Below are 23,414 nucleotides of genomic sequence, written 5' to 3' on the forward strand. Positions count from 1 at the left end.
TTCAAGCATGCAGGGGGTCTGACCCCGACGGCCCAGCCCCAGCGCGGGGCCTCAGCGCCTGGCAGCCTGCTCTCGTGGGGCCAGGCGACCCCAGCACGGGGCCTGCTGCACCTGGGTCCCCCCGGATGGCACAGCAGTGCAGATGCACTCAGGGTGGGGGGTCTGCCTGGTTGCCCAGGCGCACATAGCACCCCCCAGCGTGCTATGTGGTTTCCCAGCGTGGCCAGCGTGGTTTCCACCCGTCTTGCCCTCGCATGGACCTGGCGCCCCGTGACCCAGTCCGAGTTTGACTGTGGCTATTCGACCCAAGTCTCCTTTCCCTGCAAGTGGGGCTCTCCATGGGCTGTGCCCTCCTGTCCCGGAGTCCAATCTGGAGGACACGCCCTCCCCAGAGATGGGGAGTCGCCCATGATGGGAGTCTGCTGGCGACCAGGCCCGGGGGACAGGCCACTTGCCCACCAGGACGGGTGGCCAGTTCTCCAGCACGAGGCCAGCCTTGGGGCTTTGGCCTCAGCAACTGGCCTCCCTGGGCAGCGGCAGTGGGGGCAGCAGGGGCGGGGGGGTCCTGTCCACTGGGCACATGGCCCCACTGACCAAGGACTGTGCTCTGGCCCCACCCAGCCCCGCCCCCCGTGACGGCCCAGAAGCTGAGAGCCTTGATCGTTTTCTGGTGGAAGCAGTGACCTCCCGGGGCCATGGGGAACTCCTGCCTCCAGACAGCTCACCCACCGTGGGCTCTCCCCTCCCCTACCCTAGGGGGAGCCCCTACTCAACGCTGACTCTTCTGGGCGAGACCCTGCTGGGTGACAGGCTGCCTGACCCTCGAGGGGGCCAGACCCACAGCCCGCCCTGGGGTGTGAGCGCCTCCACCTGGCCCCGCCCCGCCCCGCGGCCCCGGCCCCGCCCCGCAGCCCCCGCCCCCGCCCCGCGGCCCCCGCCCCCGCCCCGCGGCCCCGGCCCCGCCCCGCGGCCCCGGCCCCGCCCCGCAGCCCCGGCCCCGCCCCGCAGCCCCGGCCCGCAGCCCCGGCCCCGCCCCCGCCCCGCGGCCCCGCCCCCGCCCCGCGGCCCCCCGGCCCCGCCCCGCGGCCCCGGCCCCGCCCCGCGGCCCCGGCCCCGCCCCGCGGCCCCGGCCCCGCCCCGCGGCCCCCGCCCCCGCCCCGCGGCCCCGCCCCCGCCCCGCGGCCCCCGGCCCCGGCTCCGCGAAGCTCCTCCTCAGCCCACAGGCCAGCATTGACTGCCTGACGGCTCTCCAGCAGCGTGCGAGCATGCTTTCTGCCATGCTTTCTGCCGAGGACTCGTCTCTGGGAGACGCTCGGGACAGAACAGAGGCAGGCTCCGAGGCCCGCAGGCTCTCGGCAGTCCGTCCCAGAGACGGACTGGGGAACCCGCTTCCCAGCTCTGAATTTCTAAAGCGAAGGTAAACGTGTACCCGCTAGGGAGCGCTGACCCTCACCCTGGGTCCTGCAGGACCCTGCGCCCAGAGGAGCCGGTGCGGGTGTCGGAACACCAATCTCCCCTCACCTCCGCCGGCGCGGAGACCCTCGCTCACCCAAGCCCAAGGGGCGCACACAGTCCAGTTTCCTGGCTCCAGACGCAGTAATTCACGTGCTGAAGCAGAAACCCTGCTGACACCCGGCCCGGAGCCTGGGGGGTGAACCGTCCTCACAGACAACTGGAGAAAAAACCAACACATCTGAAAGATAACTGCTTTTAATTGTCTAAGTTTTCACTTACGCAACATAATAAAGGCAGATTTATGTGACTTGATATGACATTTTTACAAAAAATGTCCCCCCAACATCTGGGCAGCAGTATATAAATATTTACAATGAAAAAATAGGCAAGGAAAAAGGAAATCTTCATTATTCAAGACAATTTCTTTCCAATGCTTATCAGAATCCTGAAAATAAAGTACTTCATTAACTTTCGAGGCATCCATATTTACACCATGCTTCAGCTGATGGTTCAAGGAACTGAGGCGTCAGGACTCTGCCCTTTTCTACACTATTTCCCAAGTTATCTGAGAGTAAATGATACAAAAATGTAAACTTTGAAGGAAGAGAAAAAAACAATAACGTGTAAACGCACTGACAGAAAGGTCCTTAGAGAGGTTAATATTTTACAACACTAAAAACCAAAATAAAATGCTCTCTATATTTCCTTAGTAGGGACGTTAGATTTCAATTTAATTTGGTTATATTAACAAAAACTGCCTCTAAAGAGGATGTTAAAAAAATAGCAATGACATTACCATCTCAACTGATGAATATCCATCGCCTTAATTTTCTCTAAAAGAAAGTGTGATCTTTTAAAAAGTGACAAATATAAATCATACTGTGGAGGGCTTAAGAGACCTCAAAGTATGGTATCTTTTACATATGAAGACTTTAAAAAATAAATTCGGATAGTGCAAGCCAGCCTGTTTAACTTAGTGACGTCACAAACACTGTCAGCTTCGCCGTCTAGAAGCACGCCCTTCCTCTGGCCGAGCCGGCCGGCGGGGCTGAGGCCAGCAGGCCATCCCGGAGGCCATGCGACGTTCCCGTGACGCCGCCCCAGCGGCCGCCCCGCGGCTGGGCCTCAGGTGTGGGAGCTGCGCCGGCCCCGGGCGCCCAGGGAGACGCGCAGCCGTGGCTCCCGTGCACGGTAGTGCTCATTGAAGTCCAGCCTAAAGCTCAGGAAGCGCAGGCTCTCATCGGGGCTGGTCGTCAGCAGCACCAGGAACTGCTGCACCACGCCCTGCGGAGACAGAGGGGTGCCCTCGCTCAGGCACAGTCAGAGCCCCCGCTGCAGAGCCCCGCAGGGGGTTCCGGCAGCTCCCACCACGGCGGGGTCCCGGGACCAGGGGGGCACACCATCAGTGAAATTCACAACAGCAGCTTCATGGGAAAGGACTAACCAACAGATTGTCCTTCTGGCCCTTAAGTCCTACAAGAATCAGTAAAATAGCAAAGCAAGCTCGGAAAAGGAACCTGCCGTTTTAATTCCGAGCAGGAAAGCCCAGCACTACGCTGCTCACCTTCCACGCGACTAGAAAGCACGCTGAGTCAGGAAGCCCCGACGGGAGACACTCAAGAATTGAGGAACAACGTGCACTGGAAGCCAAGGCCTCGGGGCCTAGGGCCAGGGCTGAGTCACTAGTGGGCCCCCTGCTCACACCGCAGACCGCCCTCCACTCAGGGGACGCGCCTGGGAGTTCCGACCCGTCCCTGAGCCGCAAAGACGAAGCTGGGTTGACTGAGTGAGGTCTGTCTGTCCCACGACAGCACATGTGCCTTGTGGGGGACGGCACAAGGTCTGGACACGCACCTGGTAGAAATGGGTCAGAATTCGCAGCTGGGAGCACATCTTCGGGATGGACTCCCGGAACTCCTGGACCCTCTGGTTCTCTTGCTCCTCCTCTGCTGCTGTCACGCCCCAGTGGCCCTGAGTCAGGAGAACCAGAGGTCAAGGCGCACGCAGGCTGGGGTAGACGTGGGTGGGGGAGCTGTTTCAGGGCCGTCTCCTCGCAGTTCTGATGCACGGGGTTGTGGACACGCGGCCGGGAATTCACCCTGCTGCTGCACCATGGGGGACGGGCTGGGACGCCCGCTCCAAGACCGTGGTGTGCACACGTGCGTACAGGTGTGTGTGTTGCAGGGGGGCTCCAAGGCTGTGATGTGCACACGTGCGTACAGGTGTGTTGCAGGGGGGCTCCGAGACCATGGTGTGCACACGTGCATACAGGTGTGTGTGTGGGTGGGGTGGCTCTGACCGTGGTGTGCACACGTGCATACAGGTGTGTGTTGGTGGGGTGGCTCTGACAGTGGTGTGCACACGTGCATACAGGTGTGTGTGTGGGTGGGGTGGCTCTGACCGTGGTGTGCACACATGCATACAGGTGTGTGTATTGGTGGGGTGGCTCTGACCGTGGTGTGCACACATGCATACAGGTGTGTGTATTGGTGGGGTGGCTCTGACCGTGGTGTGCACACATGCATACAGGTGTGTGTGTGGGTGAGGTGGCTCTGACCGTGGTGTGCACACGTGCATACAGGTGTGTGTGTGGGTGGGGTGGCTCTGACCGTGGTGTGCACACATGCATACAGGTGTGTGTATTGGTGGGGTGGCTCTGACCGTGGTGTGCACACGTGCATACAGGTGTGTGTGTGGGTGGGGTGGCTCTGACCATGGTGTGCACACATGCATACAGGTGTGTGTGTGGGTGGGGTGGCTCTGACCGTGGTGTGCACACGTGCATACAGGTGTGTGTGTTGGTGGGGTGGCTCTGACCGTGGTGTGCACACGTGCATACAGGTGTGTGTGTGGGTGGGGTGGCTCTGACCATGATGTGCACAGGTGCATACAGGTGTGTGTATTGGTGGGGTGGCTCTGACCGTGGTGTGCACACATGCATACAGGTGTGTGTATTGGTGGGGTGGCTCTGACCGTGGTGTGCACACGTGCATACAGGTGTGTGTGGGTGGGGTGGCTCTGACCGTGGTGTGCACACGTGCATACAGGTGTGTGTATTGGTGGGGTGGCTCTGACCGTGGTGTGCACACGTGCATACAGGTGTGTGTGGGTGGGGTGGCTCTGACCGTGGTGTGCACACGTGCATACAGGTGTGTGTATTGGTGGGGTGGCTCTGACCGTGGTGTGCACACATGCATACAGGTGTGTGTGGGTGGGGTGGCTCTGACCATGGTGTGCACACGTGCATACAGGTGTGTGTATTGGTGGGGTGGCTCTGACCGTGGTGTGCACACGTGCGTACAGGTGTGTGTGGGTGGGGTGGCTCTGACCGTGGTGTGCACACGTGCATACAGGTGTGTGTATTGGTGGGGTGGCTCTGACCGTGGTGTGCACACGTGCATACAGGTGTGTGTGTGGGTGGGGTGGCTCTGACCATGGTGTGCACACGTGCGTACAGGTGTGTGTGTTGGTGGGGTGGCTCTGACCGTGGTGTGCACACGTGCATACAGGTGTGTGTGTGGGTGGGGTGGCTCTGACCATGGTGTGCACACATGCATACAGGTGTGTGTGTGGGTGGGGTGGCTCTGACCATGGTGTGCACACGTGTGTACAGGTGTGTGTATTGGTGGGGTGGCTCTGACCATGGTGTGCACACGTGCATACAGGTGTGTGTATTGGTGGGGTGGCTCTGACCGTGGTGTGCACACGTGCATACAGGTGTGTGTATTGGTGGGGTGGCTCTGACCGTGATGTGCACACGTGCATACAGGTGTGTGTGTGGGTGGGGTGGCTCTGACCGTGGTGTGCACACGTGCATACAGGTGTGTGTGTGGGTGGGGGGTCTCCAAGGCTGTGATGTGCACGTGCGCGTACAAGTGTGTGTGCTGGAGGGGGGCTCTGAGACCATGTGTGCACACATGCGTACAGGTGGGGGGGGGGGCTCCAAGGCCGTGGTGTGCACACGTGTGTACAGGTGTGTGTGTTGCGGGGGGCAAGCGGTCAGAGAGCGAAGAGTAGGGTGGGCTCCTCCTGGAAAACACGACTTCCAAACACGAGACACACAGAAGGATCCTGCACGTATCCTGGACACCTGGTCACACCTGTGGGTGCTCCAGGAAGCCGGGAGACAGCAGAGAACAGCTCCCCGGGCCCCGCACAGGCCCTTCAACATGCAGGGGCCTCAGGTCTGACGGTGGCTTCTCCAGTCACAGCCTCCTCAACACTGACCACCCCTCAGGCGTGGTTTCAGCTTTGTCGACTCCTGCCGTCTGGACATTTCACACCAAACACCCCGCCTCACGATGCAGGTCTGCTCCGCGAGGCGCTGGCGCGCACAGCGGGGACCATCTGCAGACAGGCCTGGGCCCAGAGCGCAGGCTCACGGCTCCCAGGAAGGGCAGGTGCTCCAGGCCAGGGCGGTCTGGGAGCCACAGCGTGGCTGGCTTTCCCCATACTGTCTGCCCGCCAAGCAGCGACACGCATGAGCATGTGAAAACGGGTGCTCCAGGGAGCGTGTTTACTTATTATCACGCCTGCTTTGTGAATCAGGAAACTGGACTCTGGCAGGGCAAGTCAGCAAAGGCAGGAAGCCAGCGACAGGCGTGGGCCTCCACGCTGTCCTGCCCAGGAGGCCCCAGGGGGTGTCGCCAGCTCTGATGTCTCAGCCAGACCCTGCTCCTGGCAACGCAAATGGAGTGAACACGAGTGCAGGACACACAGAGGATTCTTCCGTGTGTCTCATGTTTACAAGTCTTGTTTTCCAGCAGGAGCCCACCCCGCTCTTTGCTCTCTGACCCCACCTCCCCCCAGCACACACACCTGTGCACGTCACGGCCTCGAGCGGGCGTCCTGGCCTCTCCCCCATGGTGCAGCAGCAGGGTGATTTCCCAGCCGTGCGTCCATGACCCCGTGTGTCAGAACCGCGAGGTGCCGGCCCTGAAACACCTGTCTCCACATACACTGAAGACAACCTGCCGGATGCGCTGCCGTCCTCCAAGTTACACCCCCACTGACACAGACCGGAAATACGCAACACAACCAAACTGCGTCAGCTGGAAAGCCATCCGTCACCACCCGGAGAACAAGCACCCTGAAAAAGCCAAAGCCTGTACAGATTATATCCAATACAAGAGATCCCACGAAGACCCAAACTTATTCAATATTTGTACTTCAAGGTCATAAATGAAATACTTCAGTGAGGTCGCTAAACACAGCCAAAGTGCAGAAATCCAGTTCCTGTGTGCACACGTGTGTCCACCAGCTCCAGATGGGTGTGTGCAGAGCCAGGCACCGCCCTGCGGAGACACCGACGCAGACGAACGTCTGCACACGCCCTGAGGGACACTGGCCAGAGACCGAAATTTCCCGTGCACTTGGCCTTCGTTTGTCTTTAAGCTGGGTGACGGTGACCACCCAGCTCACTCAGGACCCGGCGAGACCCAAGGTGACCACAGCAGAGTCCCTGCGGGCTTGCAGTTTCCATGGCAACTGCTTACCACCTAAACCAACATGCCATCCGCCCCCAAACCACACCTCAGCTTCCCGCTGCTTCTTCTGATCCTCAAACTGCAGGCGTCTCTGCAACTCCTCCAGGGCGGCCCTGCAGATGGCATCCTGCGTGCTCTGAAGCTCAATGATCTGGTCGAACACGGCTCTCAGCTGGTTGAGAAGAGCCTGGAGAGAGACGACAGCCTTTTAAGAACAGAGCCCCCAACATACATATTAATCGCTACACCTTTCAAATAATACACTGACCCTTAGCGAAAAGCTACCGTAAACCCAGACATCGACTCTGACTCTCAGGGGCTCTTAGCTGTTCTCACTCATCCCACACCCGTCCCAGGAGCACACGCGCCCTGAGCCGCCACAGAGGAGCGGCCAGAACCAGCCCCGCCCACCCCGCCCTCCCTTCCCCGCCGCGACCTCGCGAGCCCCACGTGCTGCCCAACCCCCAGAGTGCAGAGCCGCGTCTGCAGTGCAGCTACTCGGAGGATCAGAAAGAAACGGGAAAGCATCTATTCTTTTTTTTTTTGGTGACATATGCCAAAACCAGACCCAGAAAATATGAGAGAAAATTCTTTAAAAACTGTAAGCAGATTCTGCAAGGATTTTCAGAAAATGGTATCATACCATGCTTTGCGTCAGGAATGAAAGGGCGGTTTTGAACAAGTGTGACAGTATGTCTGCTTAATTCAAAGCATCTTCGCCCAGACACGGATGGCTAACCAGCCGACTCAAAAACTCAGATGGAAGCAAACGCCCTACAAACATCATGCTCCCCAAAAGGGCCCCTGAGACAAGCGGAGGTTTAGTGGGGAGTGGCCCTCAGCAAGCCTGACACGTCACTGAAATCACACAGTTAACGTCAAAGATGCACTTGAAGTTCTACTTCCTACTTCACATTTATCTCAAGTGAAAGCAAACTATTGCTTATTTCCCTTTTGATTTCTGAATAAAATCAAAGTTCCCAGAAGCCTCAGCACACGTAAGACACAACACTCAGAGCAGGGCCTGCAGGAGGGACTGTCAGCAACAAGGGCGCTCATCCTGACGGACGGCCTGTCCTGACTCTGTAGCCGGGGCCCAAGACTGTGCTTCCACCCACACCCCTGACAGAGAAGCAAGCCCTGAACGCTCGTTCCCGAGCTGCCTGGGGGTGTGTGTGGGTCAGAGGTCACTGTCCGTCAGGACAGCTCTCCCGACAGGAGCACACGAGGATGGCACTGCCCTCCCTGCACGCTCTCCCCGCCTCATGCCCGCTCCTGCCTCAGCTCCGCTGCTCCAGCCCCAACGGGAGACCCAGACCACACACTGACCCGCCACCAAGACAGGTCCGTCCGTCCGCCTTACCCTGGAGTCGGCGTCCAGCAGGCAGCGGGAGATGACGGTGCCCAGGAAGGCCTCGTGCGCGGCGATGATGTGGTCCAAGTCCTGCGCCTGCCGCACCTGGTTCCACAGCTCGTCCCAGGAGCACTCAAGCACCTGGAACCGCAGCCAGGGCCCTGGGGAGCTGGCGGCACGGCCGGCCCAGAAGCCAGAACCCAGGGCCCGAGGGAGTAGGCAGGCTGCGCGGCCAGCCCAGGAGCCAACACCCAGGGCCGGGGGGAGCAGGCAGGCGGCGCGGCGCGGCGCGGCGCGGGGACACCGTGTGGACCGCGTACGGGGCCGGCCGGGACCTACCTCAAAAGTGATGTAATACTGCATCTGGTGGATGAAGTGGACCATCTCGGACGCCAGGATGTGGCAGTGGTGCAGCACCCCGGAGAACTCTGCAAGACATCGGGGCGGCCGTCAGGCTCCAGGGAGGCCGCGGGTGCCCGCAGGCGGGGCGGGGTGGGGCGGGGCGGTCCTCCTGCAGCGCCAGCTCTGACGCTCGGCCTGAGGCCGGCAGCCTTCTGAGCCAGCCTCCGGGCGCAGACAGACAGGGCCGCCCAACTGAGCATCGAGCATCGCTGCCACAGAATGCAAGGATCTGACAAGAAACGCGGAAAACAACGTAACTGAACTTGAAATTGAAGAAAAAGTTATTTTATAATAATGCGGTATCTTGTATAAGATCAATTTTATGGTTTCTTTACAGTTAAGTCAGTCTGCCTACAGTGCATGAGACCTTTACTATCCCCTAGCTATTTGGAGACAAAATGACATCCCCTTAAGGAATATGACCTTGTCACCTGGGAGGAACATGAACTTGGAGGGGATGGGCAGAGTCCATGCTCCACTCCTGTTCTTTATAAAACCAGCAAAAGGCTGGAGGGTCACCAGGGAGCAGCCGCTGTCTGCCTGGACTTTTCACTTATTCAGGGACTCCGCTGGACCGTTACGGGACAGCACTGTCCCCAAGGCCCCATCAGGGACCAGGGCCAGAGGGACACCGACAAGAAGACGTGCCCCAGGTCAGATCTGGTGCGCCGCTGGGGCCACCCCAGGCCTGTGCTGCACTGCCCAGACAAGCTGCTCACGGCAGCTGCGGCTCCAGGAGGAACCGTCTGCATCCCTCCTCAGAGAGGAGTGACCACATGAGACACACGAGCAGGGTGAAGAGAACTGTGCACCTCACTCAACTGTGAGCCTGAACACTCCCCCAAGCTGAGGCCAGGCCACACGTGGGGGCTCTGCAGGCCACAGAGCTCCTGGCCGGGGAGAAGCTGAGGCACAAGGCCGCTGGACTCACAAGCCGTCAGCTGGTCCTTAACTCCGAGCAATACAACTCACACCTGAAGCAGCCCTGAGTCTCTCTACCCAGCGCCTTGAGAATAACGTTTAAAGCACAGTTAAAACGTAAGTACTTCTGTTTTTATGACTGGTCCACAAATATGCACATAATTCTAAAAATCCCGAGAGCGAAGCAACCTTCACCCTGAGGTCCAGTAAGGACACAAGTAAGCACAGCTCCCGTTGGACCAAGTGGGCAGCAGACAGCTTTGCACAGACACCAGGAGGGACCTAACCCTAACCTCCCCTCCGGCTGACCCAGGCGTCAGACTGTGTGCGATTCTCTACTGCCCCCTCAAGGCTGAAGGAGGAACTTCAGGGCTGGCTTTAGACACACCAGCTCTCAAGGGCTTGACCCCTCCAGGCTTGGCTGTCCTCTGAGCATCTTCACAGGTGCTTCTGCCAACTGGAGACACAGTGGAAACAGCCTTGAGTTGTTAAAAATACAAAAATACCCTAAAACCAGGTATTCACATCACTTGGATCTATAGCTGCTGCAGCAGTATTTAAACGTGACTTTATCAATGAACCACACAGCTCATTTCTCGAGGCTCTGGAGTCAGAGGACACTGGTAAGACCTCAGGTCTCCCCTGGATTCGGGGCCTCCGATCAGGGTCAGGCCTCCTGCAGACCCATCTGACATCCACTGTCCACTGGGACCCCTGAGCGCTGCTTCCTGATGGCCGGCTCGGAGCCCGGGTGAGGCACTGAGGCAGGAGACCAGGAAGCAGCCAAGGCCACAGCCCAGCTGGGCGGTGCTGCCCAGCAGCTGGGCAGAGCACTAACCGCCCAGCTTAGAAGCCAGCAAACAAGACAAGGACGCATCATAGGCGTCTGGTCACTGAGGACGACCTACTCCTCCACAGGGACAAAAACGAGCCACAAAGGGAAGTTCACAGTGAAGAACGCCTACCGACCTCAGAGCCAAGCCTGAACCACTCCAAGTGTGAGATGGACCGTTACCGTATTCATCGCCAAAAAAGGAAAACAGTCCCGAGGTGACGGGGAGTCAACCACTCCTCCCTGTTCAGTTTTATTTCCAACAAGGACCAAAAAGGGGCTATTTGAACACTATTCTTTGGGGAGGGGGCCTCCCTGCGCTCCCCCCACACCGCCCCCGACACAAAGGCTGAGAAAGAACACACGAAGCTCATTCACCAGTGGCTCTGGACTGCACCTGTCCGTCTCATCTGGTTACATCATATCTGAAATATAAATCCAGTTGCCACTAACAGCAACAGTTTTTAGATTCATTGAATCTAAAGAAAAAATATCTTTAAAAACTTTAAACCATTTCAGATCAACATTCTCTTTTGTCCAGCTAAATATACATAAATGGATTTAATCGTCTAGGCAGACCATTATCAAAAACTCTTCTAAGCAAATCATTTTCAGGCCTAACTATTTATTCCAAACAACTGACCTTGAGGAACGTTACTAAAATGGTACCTGGGATGATCGTCATGGACACTGTGCACGTGGCCAGACAGACAGGCTCATGTGTGAAGGGCTCACAGGCTGTTCACAGGAGCATTTTGTGAGTCTTCCTGTATTTCTGCCTCAGATTTACAGTGGGAAGGACATTTCTAAACCTGCTGTGTTAACAAGACGAACCACCTGATAGATCTCTGCTCATCAAGTTGCCTGGCCATTAACAAGTAAAGTACTTCCCTCTAAGTTAAGTTAAAAATAAGAACTCTGTACCCCAAAAGAATCAAGGGCAAAAAAGGGCAATTTGCTGGAAAAAGAAACACAAATGACACAAAGAAGACTGTGTACAGTCAAAGGCAATTTTAAAGCATTAAAGGAAATTAAAATGAACTTAGTCTTCCCTGGGAGCTCAGTGGTTAGGACTCTGCACATCCACTGCAGGGGGCACAGGTTTCACTCCTGGTCGGAACTAAGATCTCGTATGCTCTGGGGCATAGCCAAAAAAATAAAGTAACAAATAATAAAAATAAGTGAATCTCAATTTTCACCAATCAAATTGACAATTTGAACATAATATCCAATGTTAGCCCCCCCCAAAAAAACACCCCAACCAGCAACACAGACAACTTTCGACCAGTGAGAGCTGTGCTTGTGGGGATGTAAGTTAAACTGGTACAGCTTTCCTGAAAAGTAACCTGACAATATGTACCAAGAGAGTTAAAATGTAAATACTAACAAATGTAAGTATTAGTAAGTATAAAGTAAGAGCAAGAGTCATACCTGTTAACACAGCAATTCCATTTCCAATTCACCTATTCTAAAGAAATATTCAGAAGCATATAAATATATATTTATAAAACACTTACGGCATTATTAATATTAGTGGAAAATAGTTTAAAAAAAAAACAGGCTACTAACCAAAGAGAAAAGATAAAATATGTCCACATGAGGCAATATCATGCTATCAAAAATGTTTTACAAGAAATTTTAATGACAAGGGAAAAGGTTCAAAGAAGCTGAAACTGAACATGACATCATAGAATTAAGTTAAAATTACACAGAAAATTGATCAAATAAATGTATTAGTTATCTCTGAGGAGTAAACTCACTGATGATTACGCAAAGTAAGAGAGAAGCCAGTTCACACAGACACTACTGATACTCCCACGAGAAAACGCACCACAACCAGCTAACACGTTAAACTGCTACAAAGCTCAGATTTCCCCACATCTATAAATACTACAGTTGCTTATTTAGAAGGAGAGTAAAATAATGACGAAGTCCATCCATCACACTGAACGGACCCACATCAGACAGCAGGGAGGACGGGAACCCCAGGCCACAGGGAGGAGGGCAGGGCAGAGGGAAGGTGGGGCGGGCCAGGAACACGGCAGGGGCGCCTCCTCCCGAAGGGCCCACAGGCGAGGCAGCGCACGGCCACTAGAAGGTGGATGCTGAAGGCATTTACCGTCCACAACCATGGCAGGATCTAACAGGACACGTCCCCTCTGGCCTCCTCCCAGCTACTTCAGGGGCCCCACTATCCACCTTCTCAGAAATGAGCCCAGAGGAAGCCGGGCCAGGAGCACAAGGGCGTCATGGGCCACTGGCCGGGTCCCGGGGGTACGAGCAGCAAGGGCACCCAGCAAGCCCTCGACTCCGCACGATCATACAGGGCTGGGTGCCCACCAACCCCAGCCTCAGGGCTGCCCCTGATCTGAACTCGGGGGCTTCCGCCTGGTGAACAGGCTGAGCCCACATGGGCCCCTTTACAGAACCTGCTTCCACCACCAGAGGACTAAGGGTGTGACCGCTTGTTTTTCTCTGGCAACATCATTGGTAGAAATACTTTCTCAAAGGTTCTGACCAAATCCCTTTCAACATATAGACTTCAAAATTACAACTGAAGTCATTCAACATTTATAACATTAAAATAAACTTGACTCTCTGACATGAGAGTTTTATTAACAGTTTTTAACTGTAAAATAATATAAAATCTTTTCATGTTCTGGTTAATGATCCAAACCAGTATATAAGGCAATTCCCAGGTAGACTTTAATTAAAACACTAATAAATGAATTATAAATGAGCTGGTGATGTTACTTAACGGCTCTCTTTCCTTAATATTTGTTTTAAACATGTATGAACACTATATGATTCTGTAAGAAACTTCATGGCCTAAAAAAAAGCTGCTGCTGCTGCTGCTAAGTCACTTCAGTCATGTCCGACTCTGTGTGACCCCACAGACGGCAGCCCACCAGGCTCCCCCGTCCCTGGGATTCTCCAGGCAAGAACACTGAAGTGGGTTGCCATTTCCTTCTCAATTGCATGAAAGGAAAAGTCAAAGTGAGGTCGCTCAGTCATGTCCGACTCCTAGCGACCCCATGGACTGCAGGCTACCAGGCTCCTTCTTCCATGGGATTCTAACCTGACTCAATTTGTTTTTCCTGATACGCACTGAAGTCAAGATAGCGATATTACAAACGAGCCTTTTCACGACAGACAGACCCAACAGCACAAAAGAAACCACTTTTCAATTGCTTTAAGGACTTCCGCTTTAGAGAGGCTGCAGACCCGTGGGCGGGCGGGTACCTGGCAAGTTTCTCAGGAGCTTGGCGTTGCACATGTGCCCCTTCCGGATGTCCGTGAGGATGTACTCCATCCGCTTGGCCCTCCACAGGAAGTTGAACACCCGCAGGTAGTGGCTCATGCACTCTCGAGTGAACACCTGCAAAGAGCAGAGCACAGACTGACGGGATCCCAGGACATGAGGGTGCGGCCAGGGCAGGGCTCCGTCTTCTTTTTATTCCTCAAACAAAAGCCGGAGGACACAGAGCCAACTCCCACACCTTCTAAGCAGTATGTAAGCACACATGGTGCATTTTTGGAAAGCTCCATCGTTTAACAACCTTGCTGACCACTAACATGCCAGAGCACACTCAGCGGCCTGGCCTGACGACCAGAAGTTCTGTGTGATGGCCATTTAGCTGAGCACGTACCAACCCAAGACAAATGCCTACCCTAGGGCTGGAGGGCAAAGACCAGATGGGAAGCGGCTACTTCCCTGCGAGTCCCCGGCGGACACCCACCAACCAATGCCGAGACCCCTCGTCCTTCCAACCCAGACTCTCCCATCGGCACGGAAACCGACGCCTATTAGCCACAGGTAGGATCTATCCCAAATTTCTTTTCAAATAAATCTACGATACTAACTTCTTTTCCTAACTCTGCTCAAGCTCTGAAAAATCTAACATTCTGAAGACATAACACTGCAGGATCGATCATTTATGCACAAGGCATGCAGTGCACAACCTCGATACTATAATAATTAACTATTTATGCAGACCAAGTTCAATTTAGCTGTTATTCCAGACACATTTTGTAAAATAATCAAGGCAGCTGGCTTTGCTATGGTTATCATTTATACTATGAAAAAAACACATCAATATACGATATTAACATGGTAGATGATAGAATAGTTTCCAACAGTTTGCTAAAATATCCGGTTTTGTACACTAAAATTACTAAAACTGTTTAAGATATACGTCAATGGAGAAAAAACTAATTTGAATATAACCAAAAATAAAACTTGAGAGCAGCTATGTATTGAAAACACGGTAGCTTTGGTCTGGGAATCTGTGTATGAAAACCTGCCCCGGCAGCTGCCACCTTGCAGAAGACAGATGGCAGAGCCAGCAGCCGCGGGGGAGCCAGGCCGCTCGGGACAGGCAGGCCAGCCAGGACCCCGCCCGCAGAGGCCACAGGGGGGCGCTGCAGAGCGGGGATGCAGCATCTCAACACAGTACCTCCCGAGAATGAGAAGAAACGGGTGTCCGCCTTCAATACTTCAGAGTGAAAGCGACAAGCAAGGTCAGAGGGATCTCGGTCAAGGACGCACACCCAAGTCTGAACAAGACAGACTGGGCATGAAGAGGGTGTCTAACCACAGGTGCAGGAGAGAGCTCGGCTGTCAGCCCTTTGTGATCCAGGAACCGTTCAAGGAAACGGTGCTTTTCTTTCAACACAGTAAAAGCACCACGAACAACAGGACGGCTATTTCCTCAGTCGTTTAAACGAATAATAAACATCAAATTTTATCTAAGTAGTAAAAATACGACTCCCCTAAAATATACTTCATAGTTTGCCTCAAATGATCCTAAATTAGTCGCTCCAGTCTAAGAATAATGGAACAAAATGAATAATCCATTTATTAAGCACCTGCTGAAACCTACGATAGGATAAATGATATTTTTAAGAATTCTTAAAATAACAGAGCGCTTTAGCACTCAGTGACTCTCTCACGCGCGCGTGCGCACACACACACACAGAATCCGGGCTTGAGCATTCATTCAGCGGGTATGTCTTGGTGCCAAGTGATCACTTCCAAGAGAAGCTGTCAGAGAAGCAGCAGCTCTGAAGCCACCCGAGGGTCTTACAGTGGCGATGGGGCCGTCCACATGGTAGTCCAGGCTGAACACGTCCCAGCCAGTGTCCCCCGGAGAGACCTGTGAGACAGCACACACGACTGCAGGGCCTCCCACCCCCACGCAGCCATGGCCCTCATACGGTCAAACCCCAAGGAAAACACATTGAATGAAGCCCCGTCTCTAAACCCACTCAGAGGTGTGGAGCGCCAGCTGCGCGAGCAGAGAAGCGCATCTCTGTCCACACCGCGCCCTGCACCTGGACAGTGGCGGGCACACGCAGGGATGACGGGCGCGTCCAGCTCAAATTCACCACCTCCCCCTCCAGACCACCACCCAGGCCAGAGCAGACACGACAGTGTTTCGACCCCCACGGAGGACACGGCCTCGCGGGCCCCGAGTGGGACCCAGGGTCGGTACCTCCAGCAGCCTCACGTCCAGTCGCTTGAGGATCTCTGGGCTGTCAAACTGGGCGTTGGTGGCTCTGACGGCGGTCTCCAGAATTCCAGTCAAGTTGTGCTGGTACAGAGTCGTAGCCGGACGGGCAAGCTCTGGCCTTCACAGATTTTTATAAAAGTAAAAGAGAATGTTACTTGAATTCACAATGATCTCTGGAGAAACTTAAAATTATAAAGAGTTCTAATTAAAAAAACTAAAAAGACAAATGGAAATGATACAACACAGGAACAAAAGTTTCAAAGAATTAACTGTAAGTAAAATTTCATCAAGCATTTATGTCAGTAAAACATTTCTTTAAAATTAATTTTGACTCAGCTTAATACTGGGCCTTGAATGTTTTGATTCCTAAAACACTTAAACACGCCACATGTTAACAAACACTGTTTCTAACTTAAGCCCGGCCTTGGAGCAGCCTGCAGATTTCCAGTGGGAGGACAGGCCTCAGTTAAATCAGAGCAACTGGAAGCCAGGTATCCACACCATCAGCAGACCCTGAGGATGAGTGACATCCGCGTCCCCACACACGATGCTAACATCTTTTGGGCCGAGCGCGGCCTGAATTTAACAGCACAGCCCGCCCTCCCCAGGGGTGCACAGAAACTGCCCCCACAGCCTTCACGGCACAGGATGTCAGCAAGAAAGGCTGAGGAGACCAACAACGCCAGCGTCGCTCAGGGGACCTGAGGCAAGCTGGTCGGGGATGCCGCCTCCTTCTAAGTTAGAAACTGGAAACGCTCCTTTGAGAAGAAACGAAGCTTTCATTTGATACCAAGGATGAGACGCTCCAGTTATTAAAACCGAGCACAAGGCAAACACGGGTGAGTCACCCCAATAATGAGATCTGTGACGTGGCCTGAATGTTCAGAAACGCCCGCTCCCCCCACACACTTACATTGGCCCCCATTTGCCCTACAGACAGCATTCACCTAAAGCTGCGCCAACAGAGCGGGCACGCCCCTCATGCCCGCCGGGGCCTGTGTTCACAGCACACACGCCTCCGTGACCAGGCAGGCAGAGCCGGAGGAACTGACGTGAGGACCTGAGAAGCCTTCATCTCCCCAAGGTTTTACGAGAACTCAACACATCTCCTCTAGTGGCACTCGCTGTTTAAACAACCCAAGACCCTAGGCCGTGCTGAAATCTACCGCACACGCGCGGGAACGTCTAGCGCCATCTTACTTGAGCAAATCCATCAGGTGCCGGATGAAGTCCCCCTGGCCGAGCAGCAGGTACCGACGCACGGCCTGCATGTGGTCCAGCAGGCTGTACTTCCTGTTCAGGACGTCCAGGAGATACTTGCTGGTCTCAAAATAAGCTGCGTCAATTTTCCCCTGAAACGCATTTTCCAAATCTGTGAATAAGTCTGCAGCTGTGAAAAACAAAAAGGGAAAGCACATACACACATAATCGCGTTTCACGGAGGAGGAAGGAGAGGCTCACACACGCATGCGTCAGACCCCGCCCGCCCACGGCTCCTCACGCACACGCGTCAGCCTCCGCCCGCCCGCGGCTCCTCACACACACACACACGCCTCAGCCCCCGCCCGCCCGCGGCTCCTCACACGCACACGCGTCAGCCCACGCCCGCCGTGGCTCCTCACGCACACGCCTCAGCCCCCGCCCGCAAGCCCCCACCCGCCCGCGGCTCCTCACGCACAAGCGTCAGCCCCCGCCCGCCCGCGGCTCCTCACACACACACACACACACACACACACGCCTCAGCCCCCGCCCGCCCGCGGCTCCTCACACGCACACGCGTCAGCCCACGCCCGCCGTGGCTCCTCGCGCGCACGCGTCAGCCCCCACCCACCCGCGGCTCCTCACGCACAAGCGTCAGCCCCCGCCAGCCCGCGGCTCCTCACACGCACACGCCTCAGCCCACACCCGCCGGTGGCTCCTCACACGCACATGCCTCAGCCCACGCCCGCCCGTGGCTCCTCACACAGACGCCTCAGCCCACGCCCGCCCGTGGCTCCAAGACAGGCCATGGGAACCGTCGGGGCCACCAGCATCCCCAGCTGTGACCCCAAAACGCTGCCAATGCTGGACATGGAGCAGACGCCTGTGTTCCCACCTGGGGGAGCCAGAGGGCACTGCTCGTCCTGTCACGGATTTAAAGGTCACAGCCCTTCCACAGCGGAGCCAACTCCAGGCCGCACTGAAACACTGGTTCTGGGGGCGCGGGGCAGGTCAGGGTGATCGTGGGGAAGATGGTGTCAGAGCTGTCTCAAGGATAAACCCGAAATGGCACGTGTTACGGGCGTCCTGGCCATGACACTTCTTGGCGTGATGGCTAGGTGCCGTCAGCACGCAGCCACATCAGGGCATCACAGGCCCCAGGGAGGCCGGACACCACCAGGGCAGCTGGGGGACAGCACTCGGGGCCGAGGGACCGAGCCCTCAGCTGGTGTCCCCAGCGTCAGACGGAGGAGGAGGGGCACCTGGAGCTGATACACATGAGGAGCTTCTTGATGCGGATTCACACCCACGTAACCCAAAACCATGTACAAAATACATCTCAGTACATCTCAATACTGCATTCTACTTAGAAGTCCTGACGACACTTGAGTGAGCGAGGAGGCCCCCAGCATGGAGGAGCAGGCGCCCGGCCACCGCCGCCACGTACCGTCCTGCAGGGACTCCGCAGACCTGGTCACGGCGATCATCTTCGTTGGGGGGGTCTGGTCGTGACACACCTGGTGCAGGAAATTTATCGACTTTCCTATCAGAAGGACCTAGAAGGGGAGCACCCTGGAGTTACTTTTACTCAGAATTAAAATGATCATACATCCAAGTTCTACAAACATTCACAAGCCACAAATTCTTCTACTGACTAAAAACTAAACAGCAGCAACACTGTGGATAGAATCAAGTGAAGCCCAGCACCTGAAAAAACTTCTAACAAAACACATACAAATATACGTTGATGCAGTCAATTCACATACACTTCACCTCAAGAATGCAAACCCTAAAAGGTCAGAAGACGTGTTTCCCTGCAGACTGGCCTTGTCCGCGGGGGCAGGCACACACTGACGCCTGAGCGGCGGGAGCCCACCTTCCGGGACTGGTCCATCGTCATGAAGGATGGGATCATGGACGTGCGCAGCGTGTATTTGTCATGCCACAGCCGGTCCGTCTTCACAGTCGGATCCGACGCCACGAAGAACTGCAAGTGAGACGCGACAAAGTGATGCTTCCAGCAAAGTGCTCACTAACTGCACAGCAGAACACAAGCAATCCTAGACTCCAGATACAGGGGGACCTACCCTTTACATTACAACTTGTTTTAAAGGGCATTTTGGACAGATCTCTCTAAACGCAACCACTTATTCCCCATTTCTTGTAACAAAAGGGAGCTAAGACAAGCTTTTTCCTTAAGACACGAGGTGGTCCTTCAACCACAGCCTCTGCTGTGTACATGGAGGGTGGGTAAGGGTGGTGCTAACCCACAGGGACTCTTCCCAGACCTCTGGGCCCGTCTGAATTGTCAATTCAATCTGACCAGAGTTTTCCTGCCCTCCTGCGTCAAACAACTGCGCCTCCCCTGCAGAGGTGTCCGCCCCATCCCTGCAGGGGCCCAGCTCTGGAGCACAGGTGCCCCGCCTGAGGCACACAGCTCAGAGGGCAGACGTGGCCAGCTCCTGACCTGCGCATGGCCAGCAACAGCCACCCAGCAGCGCTGCGGGCACTGACCTTCTCGGGGGGCTCTGCCCTAAGAACCGCCACACTCGGAGGCTTCCTGGTCTGCTTCCTCAGCCCCACCAACCCAGGCACCAGCCTGACTGCTAATGGCAGAAAGGACTCGGGACGTGAAGGAGAGAGAAAACTAAGTCATCACTGCTTCCAGCTCCTTTGCTACTGCACCGAGGACATTCTCCTTTTTCAGTCACAGCCCTAACAGACGTGTGCTTTTATTTCTGTAAACTCCATCTCATTCTCTACGTCCAAGTCTGCTTCTTTCCTGTTACACTCGTTAGTCTGCTGTACTTTTTAGACTCCGCATGTAAGCACTGACTCCATACAGGATCTCTCTTTCTGTGACTTATTTCACTCAGCATAAAGTCCCTCCAAACCCACCCACATTGCTGCAAATGCAAAACCTCACTCTTTCCTACGGTGACTAGCATTCTACTGCAGAGACACACTTCGCTTCTTTCCTCATTCATCTGCTGATGGACACTTAAGCTGCTTCTGCACTTTAGCAACTGGAAACAATAATGCTACAAACATCAGAGTGCACACATCTTTTCAAATTAGTATTTCTGTTTGGCTGTATACCCAGAAGTGGAATTCCTTGAGAAACCCCTATACTGTTTCCACAGTGGCTGCACCAATTTACACTGCCATCAACAGGTTCCCTTCTCTCCACACTCGCCAACATTTGCCATTCTTGTCATTTTGATGATGGCCAACGTGACAGGTGTGAAGTACCGTAATACCTCACAAACAACCGTGTGGTTTCGGTTTGCATTTCTCTTAACGACTGGCGATGCTGAGCATCCCTTCATGTGCCTGCTGACCATCTGGACATCTCTGTTGGAGAAACGCCTATTTCAGAAGACTTTCAGGGCTCTGGTCTTGCCCAACTAGTGGGCCCAGAGGCAGTTTTAATAATGCTGCAGAAGTAGCAACACTCAGCGGTGACCTGGAACTTTTCTTTTTCAGGAAAAAGGAGTGAAAACTCCTCCCGGGGTGCAGGTCAGTCCCACCCAGAGGCGGTCAAGGCAGGACACTGGGCCTCACTCTGCAGCAGCAGCAGAAGAGGGGAGTGTCCAAAGGGCAGGGAAACATGGGTGTTCAAGAGAGCTGCCTGGGAGGCCCACGAGAAGAGCCCGGAGTTAGGGTTAGATGAAAAACAGTCCTGCTCAAGGTGAGTCCTGTGAAGCGCACAGAAGCTAGGATAAGCCCGTGGGGTGCAGGGTGGGTGGGGGATAGTCTCCCAGCGCTGGAGACAAAATCAAACCTGCAGGTGCACCCACCCTCCACCCCCAAGCCAGCCCACCTCCCAGGACTAGCTTCAGAGACGCTCAGAAACACACACGGAGGCGCATGAAGGCACAGTTGCCTCACTAACATCGGTGAAGACGCACTACAAGAACACGATCTGCTCAGACAAGAGTCACCGGGTAAAGCACCACGTCCACACAGGAGCCCCGCCACGGGGGGCTGCAAAGCGCCCGAACACACGCACGGGGACGCCCCGTGTCTGCTCACACCAGGGAACAGGGCGCCCAAGACACACGCACGGGGACGCCCCGTGTGCGCTCACACCAGGGAACAGGGCGCCCAGGACACACGCGCGGGGCCCCGTGTGCGCTCACCAGGGAACAGGGCGCCCAGGACACACGCGCGGGGCCCCGTGTGTGCTCACCAGGGAACAGGGCGCCCAGGACACATGCGCAGGGCCCCGTGTGCACTCACACCAGGTAACAGGGCGCCCAGGACACACGCACTAGGGAACAGGGCTGTCTGCGGTCGTGTCTGCTTCCGTTACTCACATGCAGTTTCACCCACAAGAAATGAGGTGAACCCAGGAGACCGGCCACAAGGGCCAGGACCTCCCACTGCCACTCCGCCCACGCCCACCTGCCAACCCCTGGGCTTTGCCAAGGTCAGGGCCACATTTATGCTAGAATCTGAGTATTTCTTAACTGCTTACCGTGTGTTAAAGCTACAACTTTCACTTAGTCCTCCCCTTTACTAACATAACGCAGTGACACGGTCGAGCGTGGGGCCCTCTCTACTTCGCTCTACTTCTGTCAGAAGTCTGTAGTTTCACCAGATGACTCTGGGTAACAGTGACTTTCAAACAAATACGTTCCTTTCTAGCAGAACTAAGCATGTTTCAATAGGTAGAATACAAACACACATATAAACAGCCTGGCTCAGGTAACCAGTAACCACGCGAGGCAGGAGAACACACGAGGCCCGCCTCCAGGACAGACCAGGACGCAGGACCCCAGGCCACGGCTCTGCCGCCAGCGCGCTGAGGAGCAGGGACATGTCCGGGCTACTGAGTTACGGGAAGAACTATTTCCCACCAAATGCACGGCTCTGCCTGACGCCATGTCGGGAGGACAGGCTGGCCCGCGGGTGCACCCGGCGCCTCACTGCTCTAACAGGACGCCTGCAGAGGCCCGGACCGTGGGTGCATCCGGCGCCTCGCTCCTCCAAAGAGACACCCACAGGCCTGGCCCGTGGGTGCGCCCAGCGCCCAGCTGCTCAGAGGAGACACCCACAGGCCTGGCCCGTGGGCGCGCCCGGCGCCCCGCTGCTCTAACAGGGCGCCCGCAGGCCCGGCCGTGGGCGCGCCCGGCGCCCCGCTGCTCTAACAGGACGTCTGCAGAGGCCCGGCCGTGGGCGCGCCCGGCGCCCCGCTGCCCCGAGCAGGCCCGGCCGCGGGCCTCACCTCGTGGTGCGCGTCCTCCAGCTCGCCGTCGTAGATCCAGCGGTACAGGAAGCTCAGGACAGGCTGTGACACCAGGCTGAGGATGTGCTGCACCAGCGACCGCACGGACGGGTCCCCCGTCTTGGTGTAGGCGTGGACGGCCGAGGCCAGCTCGCCTCCCTTCCTTCCTGGGGACACAAAAGCCGGCAACTGAACACGAACGCCGAGGCCGAGGCACAGAGACAAAGTGAGGGGGGAAGAGCCAGGGGAGCACACACGGAGAGGAAAGTGCCGAGACACAGGCCAAGGGCGGGAGACGCCCAGGCAGACGCACACACGGGGGCGTGCGACGCAGCTGCTGAGCCAGACCCGGGGGGCCGAGGAGAGGCGGCAGAGTAAGAGCAGCCCCTACGAGCCCCGCGCCCCGGGGTCTCCGGGCACAGGGGCCTCTGGGAACCAGAGCCCCTCCCCGCCCTCACCTCAGGGAGGACCTGAGCGCCACAGGCACAAATCCTGGCCCGCGGTCACTCCCCCCGAAAGTCCAAGTCTATCCATCCGTCTCTGGCAGCACTCTTCTGGCTGTTATGCATAAAGGGCAGACACAGAGATAAACCTCAGGGACACTCCCCAGAGCTGCCTTGAAACCGAGCAGAATGACCTTGGCAGTGGTCCACCAGGGCCGCCAGGGTCTTCAGTCTTATCTTGGGGTCGTAGGTCCACACCAGGAGGCGCCGGAGCGTCAAGCTGCTCTCGAGGCCCAAATTCACACCCTGATCATCCTCCAACTGCAGCTGAAAAACAGGCACGAAAGAACGCCTGAGTACAGCCACCCAGGAGCTCAGTCACGTCTTAACCCACACAAAGTCCCAGGGAAGGGGTGATCCTCACATAAACGAGACAGAGGGCCTCTGGGAGAGGACAGCTCCTTCAAGATACAGGAGGTCTGCCTCAGGGGGACAGGACCCTGAGAGTGAGCTGTGAGCTGACTCCAGGACACACCACAGCTCTACAGGGGCCCAATCCTTCCAACAGGACCATCAAA

At 55.8% G+C, this 23,414-nt stretch overlaps 1 protein-coding gene across 1 annotated transcript in view; it reads right to left on the reverse strand.

Moving 5' to 3' along the window:
* Positions 1-1,694: 1,694 nt before the first annotated feature.
* Positions 1,695-23,414, reverse strand: part of TUBGCP3 (tubulin gamma complex associated protein 3) — a 35,797-nt gene continuing 14,077 nt past the window's right edge. The window contains exons 10-22 of the mRNA XM_043892013.1: positions 23,031-23,163; positions 22,394-22,560; positions 19,040-19,150; positions 18,611-18,719; positions 17,164-17,353; positions 15,946-16,081; positions 15,538-15,606; positions 13,694-13,829; positions 8,635-8,723; positions 8,305-8,436; positions 6,988-7,128; positions 3,310-3,426; positions 1,695-2,739 (exon numbers count right to left, since the gene is read on the reverse strand). Of these exons, the coding sequence (XP_043747948.1) occupies positions 2,581-2,739; positions 3,310-3,426; positions 6,988-7,128; positions 8,305-8,436; positions 8,635-8,723; positions 13,694-13,829; positions 15,538-15,606; positions 15,946-16,081; positions 17,164-17,353; positions 18,611-18,719; positions 19,040-19,150; positions 22,394-22,560; positions 23,031-23,163 (1,689 nt within the window). The 3' untranslated portion in view covers positions 1,695-2,580. The remainder of the gene's footprint in view (positions 2,740-3,309; positions 3,427-6,987; positions 7,129-8,304; positions 8,437-8,634; positions 8,724-13,693; positions 13,830-15,537; positions 15,607-15,945; positions 16,082-17,163; positions 17,354-18,610; positions 18,720-19,039; positions 19,151-22,393; positions 22,561-23,030; positions 23,164-23,414) is intronic.

The sequence above is a fragment of the Cervus elaphus genome, chromosome 30 (assembly GCF_910594005.1).
Source record: "Cervus elaphus chromosome 30, mCerEla1.1, whole genome shotgun sequence".
Lineage (NCBI taxonomy): Eukaryota > Metazoa > Chordata > Mammalia > Artiodactyla > Cervidae > Cervus > Cervus elaphus.